At 38.0% G+C, this 15,391-nt stretch overlaps 2 protein-coding genes and 1 pseudogene across 2 annotated transcripts in view; 1 reads left to right on the forward strand and 2 right to left on the reverse strand.

Moving 5' to 3' along the window:
• Positions 1 to 1,249: 1,249 nt before the first annotated feature.
• LOC119506813 lies at positions 1,250 to 4,231 on the reverse strand (annotated as a pseudogene).
• Positions 4,232 to 4,444: 213 nt separating this feature from the next.
• LOC119506814 (neuroblastoma-amplified sequence-like) overlaps positions 4,445 to 15,391 on the forward strand; it is an 84,150-nt gene continuing 73,203 nt past the window's right edge. Inside the window, exons 1-3 of the mRNA XM_037799905.1 lie at positions 4,445 to 4,494; positions 6,011 to 6,113; positions 7,340 to 7,398. Coding sequence (XP_037655833.1) covers positions 4,445 to 4,494; positions 6,011 to 6,113; positions 7,340 to 7,398 — 212 coding nt within the window. The remainder of the gene's footprint in view (positions 4,495 to 6,010; positions 6,114 to 7,339; positions 7,399 to 15,391) is intronic.
• Positions 7,500 to 9,503, reverse strand: LOC119507243 (protein Spindly-like). Its single transcript, XM_037800383.1, is given in 2 exon segments — positions 7,500 to 8,259; positions 8,261 to 9,503. Coding segments are annotated over 2 exon segments (1,809 nt in total). The 5' UTR covers positions 9,388 to 9,503; the 3' UTR covers positions 7,500 to 7,577.

Genomic DNA, 15,391 nt, shown 5'->3' on the forward strand with positions numbered 1-15,391 from the left:
GTATTCAGCAGTCCGTATTTGTTCATTAAAACCCCAGTTGGAGCTCAGATGAGCTATATTTGGTTGCTTGGAGAGTGCTGCTAGTTTCTACCACAGCGAGGTTTTGCTGTTCGGCCTGCTGTGGGGGAAGGGGGCTCCCGGCTGTTCTGCAGCTTTTACTAACAGATTCTGTGCTGGAATCTCAGGCATTCCTCCCAGTCCATGTTAGTGTACGATGTGTGGACAGACATGGTTGTCCCCCAGCAGTTACGCCAAATTATTTACTAGTTGTTCCTGGTTGTTTATTAGTTTTCCCAGGGGACTGGCTAAATTCCACTCCTTTCTATGCCACCTTCTTGCCCCTTCTTGATCTTTATACTTTTTAAAATGCTCTTTATACTTCAGAGACACAAGCAAATTCCCTTTACACTTTAGAGATGTTGAGGATTACATGAGAATATATGTTGTGCAATACCTAGAACATAAACATAGAATTGCCCAAAATATAATTGCCTGTGTATTATTTTCTACAAGCAATACATATTTCCTTATTCATCAAGAAAAGTCATCCTAAAAAATCTCACTTGTATACCAATATTGATAGCATTATTCACGATCCCCCTAAGGTGGAAACTACTCAAGTGTCTACCAACAGATAAATGCACAAAGGTGGTACAGTCATACAATGGATTATTCAGCTGTAAAATGAAATGAAATTCTGGTTCATGCTACAATATCAGTGGAACCTTGAAGACTTCATGTCATGTGAAATGAGCCAGACACAATGGGCAACTATTATGATAGCACTTACAGGAAAGTCACAGACAGAAAGTTGATGTGAGGTTACCGGGGGCTGGGGTGGGGGTGGGGGTAGGGTTGTGATAGGAGTTACAGTAATAATAATAATAAATATATATATATATATGTATCCCATTTCTGATCCTGTAACCCTGAACTACAGGTCAGTTAATCCAGGTGCTTCCCTGCTAGCAATTAGACTTCATGTTCATCAGATTTACTGTCCCAGTTATTTCTCTGCTTAGCTCTGCAAACCAAGAGGGCTTTAGAGAAGGTATAGAAACATCATAAACCTGGGACCCTAAGACCAGTGATCCCAGGGACCAACATGACCCTCAGAGTCTGAACACTGGACATACAGTGCAGTCAGGCCATGTGTCATTTTAAAAAGTTCTGTTACAAGTCTATATAAAGCAATATCCAGGCTCCAGATCTAGCTTCCAAGGAGAGCCTTTTATGCATTAGGGACTGGTTAGGGCATGGCAGGTGGCTCTGGCTTCCACCCCTTCTGCTGTGAGATGGGAGTGGTGGGCAGGATCTCATCTTTGTGTTCCATCATGCTCACATGGTCAGGCTGGGGCTTCTTAGGACCAGACTTACCATTGGGGTGCCTGTCTGAGCAGCACATGGCACACACGGTATCAACATGGTCATTAACAGGGTCCCCATTGTGGATCATTTGGCCTCTGTCCCCGGAGTTTCCCAGATAGCACAACCTCACAGCCCTTGGCCCCACTCTCCATGATGAAATGCAGCATTCCACAGCAGGCCCTCCGCCCAGCAAGCCCTCCTAGGGGTTTGTAAAGCAGAGGGTCTGCCTGGGCAATGGCACGGAGACCTCTTGTGGTCACCTTTTCAGCATAAATCTCTACACTGCCCTTGGGGAAGCCAACCTCTTCTGAACTTCAGCAGTCAATTCCTGGATCTGCCGGACTTGCTCACCAAGAACATTCTGCATCCTGGTGGCCAGAAAAGGATCTCTGTCCTCATTGGTGTAACTCAAACCTCGACTCCAGCAGGGAAGCTTCTCCATCGCTGCTAGGTCATCCACCGTCTTTCCATTGAGTCCCATAAATACTTCTGAAGTCAGCAGCTAGTAAAGGTGATCTGCCTCCTGTGATTATGTGAGAGAGCTACAGAAGAGAATGGGGTCTCCCTTTTCAAAGTAGTCAGCTTACAATGAAACAATTATTTCACGTATGCTACTGTGGCTTGGCCTTCAGCTCCTAAAGATAGCCACATGAACATTCTAAATGGTGGCAGATCTCATGGAATCTGTCACAAATCAAGTTTTACCATTTTGAATGCTGTAACATCTTTTCCTGGAAAATCCACCTCTGTTCCAAAGCTGCAACTAATACATCATGTTTGTGTTCAGAGCTTATTCTGTTAATTTTCAAACCTCATGTAGCTCCTCCAAGTTCTACTTAGTTCTTATTGACCAAATGTATTCTGAAAAAGGTCATTGTAAATAATGCCTTATAATTTACTTTAATTAGAAACTCTACTTAGTGCTAGCCTAGCAAGAGAAAACATTAATATCATCTGTGCATTGTTGATGGCTTCCAGATGAACAGCTGGGCTGTGAGAACTTGAATTCTGCTCAACGATGCCCAGGTCTGATTCTGTCAGACTGGCACAGGATGAACACTGGCTTCATCATGCTTTCTGCTACTTCTCCTCCTGCAGGCCAGATCTGAAAGGCCCTCCAGTTCTTTGACATTCTCTAAAAGAGCCCATATGCTCTCACCAATGGAAACACTTCATGTATCACCATGGAATGCTTGCAAATAGATCATTTGTTTTTGGCCATGTGTGCTGAAAAAATGTGTTCTCTTCTCTCTCATTGCATATGGAAAAGGAGTAATTGTCATTTTCTGTAATGAATATAAAATGCCATAGGCAAATGAAACATATACTTGTATATTAAAAATTTTATGAGAAAACTTTTTAAAGACTAGATTTTTTCTCAGGAATAATCCCCAATACATGCTTTTCCCCTAGCTGTAATTATCATACATAAAGAGTCTATTTGTCCTGTTTTTAATGCATAGCATTTGAAAATAGTGTTTTAAAAAGGAATTATGAAAAGAACAAAAGAAAAAGATGTGTTGAAAAGAAACATCAATCCAATTGTTTATCTGACCAACAAAAAACAAAAAAACCTGCTCTTTTCTATGAATGAGATTCATGATTAAATAGAACTACTAGAAGAGAAATGTAAATGATCATTGCAAGCTCATCTATTTTTAAGTGCAATTTTATTGAGATATACTCATACACCATATAATCCATGCAGAGTGTACAATCATTGGCTCGCCATATCATCATATAGTTGTGCATTCATTGCCACAATCTATTTTCTAGCATTTTCATTACTCAAAAATAAAGAAAAAAATATAAAAAACTAAAGGAAATAAAAAAGAATTCCCAAACCATCCCATATCCTGTAACCCCCTCCCCCATTATTTATATATTTTTTGTCATTTATTACTCATCTGCCCATACACTGGTTAAAGAGAGTGTCAGTTCACCAGGTTTTCACTATCACATGGTTCCAGGATAAAAAAAAAAGCTATGTAGTTACACAATTATCATCAAGAATAAAATCTACAGGATTACCATTCTACAGATTCAGGTATTTCTTTCTAGCTATTCTAATACACTAGAAACTAGAAAGGAATATCTACATAATGTGTAAGAATAACATCCAGATTGACCCTTGACTCTTTTTGAGATCTCTCAGCCACTGAAACTTTATTTTGTTTTATTTCTTTTCCCCCTTTGGGTTAAGACAGCATTCTCAATGCCACAATGCCAGGGCCAGACTCACCCCTGGGAGTCATGTCCCATGTTGGGGGGAGGGTAGTGAGTTTATTTGCAGAGTTGGCTGAGAGAGAGAGGTTATGTCTGAGCAATGAAGGAGGTTCTCTGGGGGTGACTCTTGGGCATAATTATAAGTAGGTTTAGCTTCTCCTTTGCAAGAATAAGTTTCATAAAGGCAAGCCCCCAAATCAAGGGCTTGACTTATTAAATTGCGATTGCCTGATGCTTGTGGGGTTATCAGGAATTCCCCAGGTGAGGAAGTTTACTATTTCCACATTTTCCCCAGTCCCTCAAGGGGACTTTGCAAATCCAAACTCATATATTTTTAACAAACGTGAACTTCTGAGAGAGGCAGAGTTAGAGCATATTCTTCCTCTTACTAGACAGCATTAGTAATTGTGCATGTGACTACAGAAAACAAACTCTTGTCGGTGATCTTCAGAGTCATTCACATTTATTGAATACCTTTTATATGGCAGAAAAATGGAAGGTCTTCTCATATATTTTTGTTTGTTAATTCTCTTCATATACAAAAAGGGAATCTGAAGCTCAGAGGGATTAAAAAGCTTACTTAAAACCATAAAGGTACTTGAGCTTGTTTTTATACTTGGGAACATCTTGCTTCCATGCCTGCATTTTATCGAAATTAATCTCATGCATTCCTTTTAATCACTCTCTGAGCTGGGCTTCAAGTGAGGAAACATTCAGAATATTGAATGAATTGCACAGGGTCACACAGCTGGTTTGGCTGTGGGTGCAAGCGCCAACAAAACCCTTCCCCCTATCGTAGGAGGATCGCAGCTCTGGGGCTCTGGAAGCTGTCCTGAAATGGCACGTGATCATGCAGCTTGCACAGGCCTCACGGCTCACTGTCCGACAGATCCCTGATTGGTAACTTGCATCTGAATTGGAGAACTGTCAGCGAACTAGAAGTGCATTCTTTAGGTGGTCCTCAGTTTGGCGACTAGCATGTCCCTCGAGGGGATGCAGAAAACTGCGCCTATGCTCTGGTGGGGCATGAGGCTTCCTCCTTGCCAGTGAGGGCAAGTCCTGAACTTCCTGTATGAGGTTGCATCTCCTTGCACTTGGACCGTCACCTGGGAGAAGATAATTTCTGGAGTCTTCTGTAAACTGCTTTGTGAATGTGGTTTGGAACTGTTATGTACCCCAGAAAAGGCCATGTTTTTATTCCATTCCTGGGGGGCAGAACGATTGTGGGTGGGACCTTTTGGTTAGGTTATTTCAATTGAGATGTGACCCAGTCGATACAAGGTGGATCTTAATCCTTTACTGGAGTCCTTTATGCAGAAACACTTGGAGGGAGCAGAGAGAGAAACTCCTGGAGATGCTAAAGGACAACCCACAGACGCTCAGAGAGAAAGCCACTGGAATCAGAAGCTGAAAGCAAAGAAAGAAACCCGGGAGTCAAGGACCAGCAGATGCCAGCCATGTGCCTTGCTGTCTGACAGAGGCACCTTGGATGCCAGCAGCCTTTCTTGTGAGAAGGTGTCCTCTTGTTGATGCCTTAATTTGGACGTTTTCACAGCCTTAGAACTGTAACTTGAAGCTTAATACATCCCCATTGTTAAAAGCCAACCCATTTCTGTTATATTGCATTTTGGCAGCTTTAGCAAACCAAAACAGTGGCCTGCTGCAACTCCCAGTGAAAAGAACGGCCGTGCCATCCTGCTGACAGTCCCTTCCTGTGGACTGATACGTGGCGTGGCCTGTGCTTGTCGTATGGTCTGGATGTTCAGTGGAAGTTATGACTCTAGGAATGCAGAGCAATGAATATGGAATTTGAAACTGATTCTCTTGTCTCCAAGAGCTTTTTCTGCTATATCATAGCTACTCTACCTTTCTGTGCTTTATCTTCCCTTAGGAACTCATAGCTTATCTACCCTTGCTGCTTCCAGTCACTGCCGTTCCAGGTTTCTCTAGGCACCTGTGACAGAACGAGCTTCGGCACCACCTGTAGCATTGCAGCATAGCTGCCCAACGTTTCCCTCTATTTCTTTTTAATTAAATTCAGTTTTATTGAAATATATTCACATACCATACAGTCATCCATGTTGTACAATCAGCTGTTCAGAGTACCATCATATAGTTATGCATTCATCACCCCAATCTATTTTTGAACATTTTTCTTACACCAGAAAGAATAAGAATAAAAAACAAAAGTAAAAAAGAACACCCAAATCATCCCCCCATCCCACCCTATTCCCTCTATTTTTAATTCAAGTTTTGTCCTAGAAATTCCCATGAAGCATATTTCTATTGATCATTTTGGAGCTTGTGTGGCATAGAGGATAGTGACTTTTTTTGTTTTTTTTTTACTTTCAGCCAATTGAAGAAAGAGATTTAATGAATTGTTTTCTTTTCCTCCTCCTCCCTTTATTTTTTCCAGGCAGCCTCCTGTCAGCGAGTCTCATTGGAGAATGTTGCTGCAAGACATGTTAGCTATGCAGTGGAATGTTTACATGTGTCTTGATTCTGATGCTTGCTATGAGGTAACTCTATATATGCAATTTATTCTCCTTTAATTTAGAAATTGTAGTAGTTACATTTTGTTTATTGTTTGTTGTGAGGACCATAAGCTTCACTGTAAGCAGTAGTATGGAATATCAGTTAATACCTGATAAGTATTGGTGCTTTACGGTTTATTGAGCACTTCTGTACCTAATCTCCTGTTGCCCCCATCTTGGGTCATTGCAACACTCATTTACTGGGTTAATTCTCAGCTAGAAAATTCTGAGTCACACTTGGCGCCTCTTTCACTCCATAGTTTTAATAGTCATTGAACCTATTAAATATACCTGAGAAATGCCTTTCACAGTTGTCTGTCTGCTTTCTCCTCCACCACTTGGGGTCCTCATCATCTCTTCCAGGCTGCAGCAGCCCTCAAACTTGTCTCTCTAACCCCATGTCTCTCCCAGGTGCAGCAGTCCTTGAAATCGCCTGGAATGTCCTTTTCCTCTTTCTTTTACTTTCCTCTTTTGGTCCCTTTCTTTAAAATGCGGTTACTTGTCCATAAGTGTGTTTCTTTCATTTGGTCAGGTGTCCCTAGGCAGTCCTTGTCAGATCGTGCTCATCTCCAGTGTGTGTTGTGATGCCTGGACATAAAGGATACTTAGGAAATGCCTGTTAATTGACTAGGAGTGCAACCCAGTGGGATTTAATCAGTATTTTGGAAAATGTTTATATTACCACTAAATTACTCCTGGTTTATATGGAAAAATGACCCAACTAACCCAGTTTGAGTGATATGCAGCCTGAAAGAGGTTTCTAATTTGAATTTTTCCTGATAAATAAGCCAGTTGCAAATTCCTATAAAATATTTCTTGTGCCCCTCTGCTTTTTTTTTTTTTTTTTCTTTTTTAGGCGGAAAATTATTGTAGTTTTATTTTATATTTCATAATTAAGTATTTAATATGTTTGATACATATAATTTAAATAATGTATGTGAATACACAGATGAACAAAGGGAGCTTTAAACACTGACAAAATAAAATAATAAATATTTTAAAATCAAGTTTCCTATTTTTATAACATAACTGAAAAACTAAATTCATAAAAAATACATAGAAAAATATGATTTCAGTATTCTCTTTTCAGTGTTTTCTTCAGAATAACTGAAGTTTTTAAGTTACTGGCTGTTCACAACACTTAAAAAAAGAACATATACAATGCAGCAAATAGATTTATATTAATTAAAACATTTTCCTTCAATTTGCAGTTTATTCACTGTGATTCATGGATGCCCCATGGAGGATCATTACTTAAGGAACTCATCAGGTTAGAATCACAACCAAATTTTGAACATTTGGTCAAAGGAGCATGAAAATGCAAAGTCCTGGCATGATGAGTAGCTATAAAAAACCCACAAAGAAGTATACTTCAGATAAAGACAATTTTAATGAGGATCCAGCAACCTTATAGGTAAGCAGTACCTTACTTTTATTAAAGAAAAGTCTTTACTGCTGAGGGCACTGTGTCTCTGGAGTCGATTTGGAGGATACGTATAGAATAGGGTGTGATTTCTTACAAGTTTCCTTTTCCAATTTGCTTGCAGTTTCCTTCCCTTCTTGAACTTCTGTTTGAAGCCTTGATTCAGCAGCTAACCTGGAAGAGTTAGGGGTGTTTCCACTTCTTTCACTTAAGACTTCAGAGTCAGCTGGAACTCCTGTGAGTTTCACACATTTCTTTTCCTTCGTTGGTTGCATATTCGTTGATAGATTTTTGTTAGGTGAGAGACTGACTACTGGTGTGTTTACAGAAACTGTCTTTTCTAACTGCAGGTTGTTATCTTCTAAATTGTTAGAACATGATTGTGCCTCCTCTTTCAGAGTCGGCAATCTATACATTTCTTCCCTGACAGCACAGTTGTCACATACATCTTTAGAAGTGGTTATATCCACAGGCAGTACCTCACGCCTCTTTTTGAGTACAGGCACTTCAATTTTCTCTTCAGGTTCATACTTCAGCTTTAATTCATCTAGTTTAGCTCTCAGTTTCATATTTTCACTTTGGGAGAGCTGGAGGCATCTTTCATTTGCAAAAAGCTTTCGCTCAATATACAGAGCCCGCTGGCTCTCAAATAATGCTTTCATTCGCTGTATAGAGAGTTCGCCTTTAGTGCTTTCATTTTCTTTGTTTATCAAGTTTTATCTGAAGTAAATCTGTATAATAGGTGTTATCTTCCAGAATGCCCGAGTTGGATGAAGATTTAGATTCCATACTTTCATATAAACTCTTAAATTTCTCCAGACTTCTTATTTCACCTAAAAGATGTTTTATTTCACCATTTTTCTGCTCCAACATGGCAAGCAACCATTCCTGCTGTTCAAATTCAGACTGAGACCCTTTCATCTGTAGCAATGTGGCAATCTGCAACTTCATTCTTTGCATCTGTTCTCTATTAAATGCATTTTGCTTCTTTAGTGACTGATACTTGACTTTCATACTGATAAGCTGACGTTCCATTGCTGCCCTTCGGTCTTCCACCTCTGCAAACATAGAGTTGCCTTTACTGTTGGGGTCCAAGGCTTGCTGAAGAGCTTGGTTCAATTGCACTTGAAGATCCTGATTTGCTACACGAGCTTTCTCTAAGGCATTATAGTAAGAAACTGCTTCCTTCTCTCATTCCTCCTTTTCTTCTTTAAGTCAGTCTACCTGGCGCAGTAAATTAGTACTAAGAAGTTCTAGTTGTTCCTGTCTGTACTGTAGTTCATTCACTTCTTCTTTGAGGGTAGACTTCATACTTTCCATTTCAGTCAGCTCGATTTGAAGAGCCAGCATTTCTGAAGACATGGTTTCATGTACACGTTCAGACATTATCCGCATTTCCTCTGATTTACAAGACAGGAGTTCCTTCTGATGCTCTACTTTGTGCTTCAGCTGCTTTTCACTAAGCCTAGCTTCATCTAATTCAGCTTTCAGTTTTTCTAACTTATTTTTTAGTTCATTTACTTCCTGCCCATGGGTTCTGCTCAGTTGTTCTTCTAATTTCTCCAGGTGCATTTTTTGTTGTTGTTTAATAGCTTCACATTCAGAGCTCAAACTTTCTAACATTCGACTCTTGAGCTCAACTTCTCTTTGAAGAGTATATTTTTCTTGTTCATAATGCTCAGTCATGGTCATAATTTCATTAAGACATTTGTCCAGTTGATTCTGCAATTCACTTTGGCTTTCCACTAGTTGTAAACCATACTGTGCAGCTTTTAGTCGTTCTTCTTCAACCTCTTTGAGCTTGCATCGAAGATCTGCTATTATATCTGCCTCCATGTTCTTTTTCTGGTTTTAGCCTACTCTTTCTTCATCCCTTTTCCCTGCGGCTGCAGCCGGTAGCTCGTGATGAGGGCTCAAGGAGGTCAGATCCATGACTGTAGCTCCACTTTACCGAATATACTCGGGTTCACTCACTCACCGGTAGCGCCAGGCCTTTTTTTCTGCCCCTCTGCTTTTATATCACGTAATGCATCTCATTGATGAAATGAGAGTTGTAAAAATGGATCTCTATTTTGTATATTTAAATTCAAGCTGATTTTAACAGAAGAGCTAGGTGGGTTTTTTTTTTTGTTGTTTGTTTTTCTTTTTTAGAGACTGTTGAGAGATCCATGGTTATATATTTGAATTTTAGATTTTTCAATGCTTGAATGAGTATAGTGTTCCTTTTAATGATTTCAGTGTCAGACCTTATATGACTCCCAGAAACTTCTCCTTTTACATCTAAAGCAAAACTTAAATCCCATTTCAAGAGAAAATACTCTATATGCCCACATGGTCCAAAACCTAACTGTTGTCAGTATGTTTGAATTTTCACAGTGTTTTTAAGTTGGAATGGCCTTACTTTGGTTTTTTTCTTATTTCTGAATCCACTTGAAAAATGGTAATAAGTACATTACACTTGAACTTGCTTCTGTGTGGAGTAAATCACAGCAAATGAACTTATTCATTCATTCATTCGTTTAAATATTTTTAACATCTTTTTATTAATTTTGATATTTTAATGACTTCTGGCCACCAGTTTCTCTCTTGAAAAGACATCTGAAAGCATTTTATAACAATTTTGAAAAGATTCTAGAAGAAGGCAATATACATTTGACAAAGTTAAATTTTAAAATAGTACTTGAGTATCTTTTAAATTGTACTATTTGTCCTTTTGAATTTTGACCATTAGGTTTTTCTGTCCTTGGGTAATAATTTGAAAGCTAAATAGCGTAATTTTGAAAATGTTAGTTAAGGATTTCCATACAGCTCATAGAATAGAAATTTATATTGCTCATTTAGCAAAACATTTTAAGTTTCAGAGTGAGTGAACTGTGTTTTTTCAACATGGGGAGTTAGCTCTCTGGGTCACTTGAAGACACCAGAAGAACAGAGCAACTGTCAGAGAGAAGTCATTGGATTAGCCTTGCAGTGAGCACTCTCACTGTCAGATCATGTGCTCTCTGTTACAGTCTCTATTTCAGAGCTGATTCTTCTTGGATGTTAGTGATTTCACCCCCAACAGACATTTCAATAAGGCCCTCTCTAAAAATGCTTCCTGCAGGAACCTAGCACAAACAAAATGAAAGTAAAGGGACCTGAGGGGTCCTTATCAGGTGGTCTTCCTAATTATGAGGAAATTCTTGCTTCTCCATGATTCCTCTTTTTTTTTAATCTGTTGTTTCCCTTTCTGTGCTATTCTAATCCAATAATGGAAAGATAGGGAAGGGCATTCTTTGAGATGTCCTTGTGCTAATTATACATTATTAATGTAGGTTTAAAAGGACCTATTCATTTAATTACTTTACTGAAATAAGTGTATAAATGTTCTCAGTTATAGAATTTTTTTTGTCAATTGATGCTATTAGTTTTCTAGTAGACTAAAATGATATTTTGTGTGAATAATTTCCATCAGTGGCTCTTGTTTTATTTAAATAGTTTTTAATTTGCAGTTTGGAAAAGACCGAATGCTGTATGGGATATTATGATTTTAATGATAGGTTTAAGTATAACATTTGTGACTTGGCTATTTAGTTTGTAAAACCAAATTCGGATGCTTGATCCATTTCATGAACTATATGTATTGTATTCAAAGATTTTCTTTTAAATATTAGCCTTCTTTCATTAAAGAGGTTATAAATAGCTTAACCAGAGCGGATCATGTTGATTATGGGGCAGTATGTCTGATGCATGCTGTTTACTAATGACTGTGAATTATAGATACTTGACTCAAGTATTCATGTAGCACATTAAAATGTAATTATGCATAATTTTTGTTCATTTAATGAAGTTATTTTTTTCTTCTTCCAAAAGGATAGATATTTTTAAATTGAAGTGAAATTCACATATCATGAAATTAACCATTTTAAAGTACAAAATTCACCTGTAGGATGGGTGTATTTTTAATTTACTAACTTTGGATTTCAGAGGCTTCATTTTTTTAAGAACTGAATCTTCCCGTCTTCAGCACTAATTCCAGTGTCTTTCCCAGATATTTACGGAAAGCCTTCTGTGCTCCAGCCACCTTGAAAATATCCACCTAGCTGGGCAGATGGTGCACTGCAGTGCTTGTTCCATAAGTCCACCAGCTGGTTTAGCCCAGAAAGGGAAAACCCAGTACAGGGTCAGCTATGAACAAAGTATTGACTTGGTTTTGGCTGCCAGCAGAGAGTACTTCAATTCTTCCACCAGCCTCACGGATAGCTGCATGGATCTGGCCAGGTAGAATCACTGCATGTTCCTCCCAAAGAGGGATTCGGGAAATCACTATACACAAGCCCTCTGTACTGTTGTTCTTTACTTTACAGAAACCATTGTCACAAGTTCAGATTAATTGTGCTGTCTGGGGCACAGTTACTTATTGGTTGAAAGTGGAAAGAAAACTAATTATGCTATGGATATGCATCAGCTTCCTCTTGACTTTCTTTTCCAGGAAGCCTCCCACAGTCATTCTTGCTAATTGTCTGTAGGGTTAGACTTCTCTTCTCTTAGAGGTTCATGAGATAGCTGCCAATTCAAGTTCTGGAAATTTTCAGCACATTTGGGTGGATTCTGTTTCCTTCACATGGCTTTTGCTCTGTTTAGAGACAAGAAGATAAAGCTCAAAAGTCCCTTCCAGATCGAAATTTCTGGGCCATGGGCTCATTTCCTCTCTTGGCCTGTTGTGCTGATATTTTAGATCACTTTTATTGTTCAACACTAGAAAAAAGTTGTGTTTGTGGTCTCAGTCTCATATTTATTCATACAAAATTGCGTTTTTTTCCCCAAGACAATTTTTCTGATTTAAAGATATTTTTTATAAACTTAAATTTTATAAAATTAAAAGAGCCCCCAAAATATGGATCAAGAAATAAAATGTGTATAACTTTTGTACTAATGACTCTTAAAAGCTTCAGAAGCTCACCTTGTTGAGAGCTGCAGCAGCTGGAACGTGGTTTATTTGTGAAATGCCTCACCTTCCCTGCCGTCTGACCCACATGTTGCTCTTCTCACAGTAGCTGTCTCCCAGCTCTCTTCTTGTAGTGGCCAGTGCCTCTGAATTTCTCCTTCAGTTCAGACCTTGGAGGGCTCAGTCTGTTTTATTTTTATTTGTCTGAGATCTCCTATCTAGGACCCTACTCTACTTCTCCTTTCCTGGAGCTGAGCTGATCCTCATTCATTTATAGAAACTTTTTTTTTAAACTTATTTTCACTTCTCAAGGCAGTTGATGATTTTTCTGAGTCCCTAAGTTTCTCATATAATCTCTGAATTTTTATTTCTTGATCAGAGAACCTGAAGAAAGCTGGTGAGCTCTAATATGAGGTGCCTGTGGGCTTTGCAAGGCCCTCATTTGTTTTTTCTTACTGTTCCCCATTCCTTAACCCCGTGCATTCCAGTTTCATTCTGACTTCTCTGATTTTCTTGTTAGCCATCTAGAAAAGATTCTACATTTTAAGGGTGGATTCTCTGCTTTTTATTTAAATAAAATAGGGAGATATTTTGAGCCTAATCATTGAGAATATTTTGCATATATGCTTGTATATAATTTTACAAAAATGCATTGTTACTATACATTCCTTTTTATAACATGCTTTTTTTTTTTTTTTTTTTTTTTTTTTCATTTGTTGTTTAGGCCAGTAAATCTTGCTCTGCATCATTTTTACTGGTATTGGGAATCATGTAGAATGGTTGTACTGTATTTCTCTGCCACACTTTTCATTGGTTTTGGTTGGTTTTGAGTCTGTCTGAGAGGCAGCAAAGGGTAGAGGTTGGGAATGTAGGCTCTGGGTGCCCAGGCCATGTGCCCGGTGAGCCCCAACCAGCTGATAGCCCTCAGACCAGGGGTGTGTTACGAGGGTCTCAGCTCTGTCATCTGTAAAATCAGGAAAGTAACAGGGCCTGCTTCCTAGGGTGACTGCAAATGTTAAAGGAGTCTGTGAAGTTGTTACATAGAAGGGGAGAAGCGGAATTGCCACATGGAAACACGATGCACGCTGTCAAATGGGTCCATTTAGTGCCCTGTTAAGAGGACATGAAGTGTCCCTCCCACTGATTGTCAGTCCTTTTAGTTTGGGCCAGTTGAACACCTGCATCTGCACTTGTATTTTCAAGCTCATTCCAAGCCTTTACTTATTTTTACTCTGGGTTGTTCACCTTTTTACTATCGATTCTTAAGACCTTTTTGTACATAAGGGACCTTTGCCTATCTCAGACGTTTCCAGTTTCTTGCCCAGTTTTTATTATATATGATTTATTCTTTCTGAAATGAAAAAAAGACCATTATTCTTTTATGTTTTCTATTTTTTTCATCCTTTGAAGAGCACTTAATTTCCAAGACCATTAAAAGAGTTCCTCATATTGCTTTTTAGTACTTTGATGGCTTTGATTTTTATATTTAAATTTGAGGTCCATTTGGAAATTATCTTGTTATGATAATTGTGAAAGCTATTTAATTTTTTCCCCTCCAAAATGGCTGGTAGTTGTTTCAACTCGAGCAAAACTTAAAAAAAAGAACTTTTTCCTGCTGCTATGTAATTTCAGAGAGAATAATGCTTTCTCAAACCATGTTATTGAACTTGGCAAAGTTGTTTAAAGTAATTAGTAAATGTTTTTCTTTTCTCCCAAGAGATGGTTTTTCATAAGATGAAACTATCAAATAGAATAATCTTTGACAATAGGATTTATATTTGATCTTAATCTGTTTGGCTGGTGTTTCTCCAAGATAATCTTAAAAACTGTGCTTCAAGTATTTCATTTTCATTCCATCCCTTTCTCTTCTCTTAATTTTAAAAAGATGCTGTATATGTTCAATGTGGCCCCAAACTGATTGTGACCTGTGAGCCTGGCTGTATTTAAATGCTCACCGTTAAACTGGGTATAAAAATAGTTCATGCAGTCTTAATAATTATATTGTTATTTAATAACTAGTTTTTTTTATGAGGAAGTAATACATACACAAGATAAAATATCAAAGAATACAAACAGGATATATAATTGAAACATTTCCTTCCTTATTGTAGTTCCCTTAATCCTATCACTAAATTGTTGTTTTTAATCATTTTCTTGTATAGCCTTCCAAAATATTTTATTGAATGTTACCTTCTTTTTTAAATCACAAATAAGGGATCACTATTTATACATGGCTTTCTTTATCTTTCTTTTTTTCATTTATGATCAGTATTGGGTTTTCCACATGAGCATCCCTTTTTGGTGATCGTAGAATAGTCTATTTTGCTTTTTTATAATTTAATTAGTTCTCAACTTGGTGGATTTTAAAAAATTTTACAAACAACATGGTAGTGAACATGTGTAATTATATGTCCTTGGTAACATATGAGGCTACCTGTGATATAAATTCCTAGAGCTGGAATTCCTGAGTTCAATGGTAAGTGCACACAAAATTTTGATAGATACTAGAAAGAGGTTATATATCATTTACATTTGAATCAGCAACATATATGAGTGCTCAGCTGATTTAAAGCCTATAATTTTGTAAGAACAAGTTAGCATTATTTTTATTAGTCAGCCTAGGTATGTTTGCCTGATGATCTGTGATTGTCACATTAATTAGCCCTCCATGGCCTGATCTCTGCCTGTCTTTCTAGTCTCATATCCTAAGGTTCCTCTGTACACATCTTTTAGAAAATAACTTTATTCATCAATTCAAGCACATATTAAGTACACTTCCTCTGAATTTTTAAAAGAATTGCTTAAACATTCCATAGGTATCCCAAGTTCTTAGATTAGTAAATCACCTTCTTACTTTCTTGGTACTGCTTTACCAGTTGATTCCTCCTCATTTATCAGAAAAATGTCCCTTTG

This window comes from Choloepus didactylus, chromosome 12, assembly GCF_015220235.1.
Source record: "Choloepus didactylus isolate mChoDid1 chromosome 12, mChoDid1.pri, whole genome shotgun sequence".
Taxonomy (NCBI): domain Eukaryota; kingdom Metazoa; phylum Chordata; class Mammalia; order Pilosa; family Megalonychidae; genus Choloepus; species Choloepus didactylus.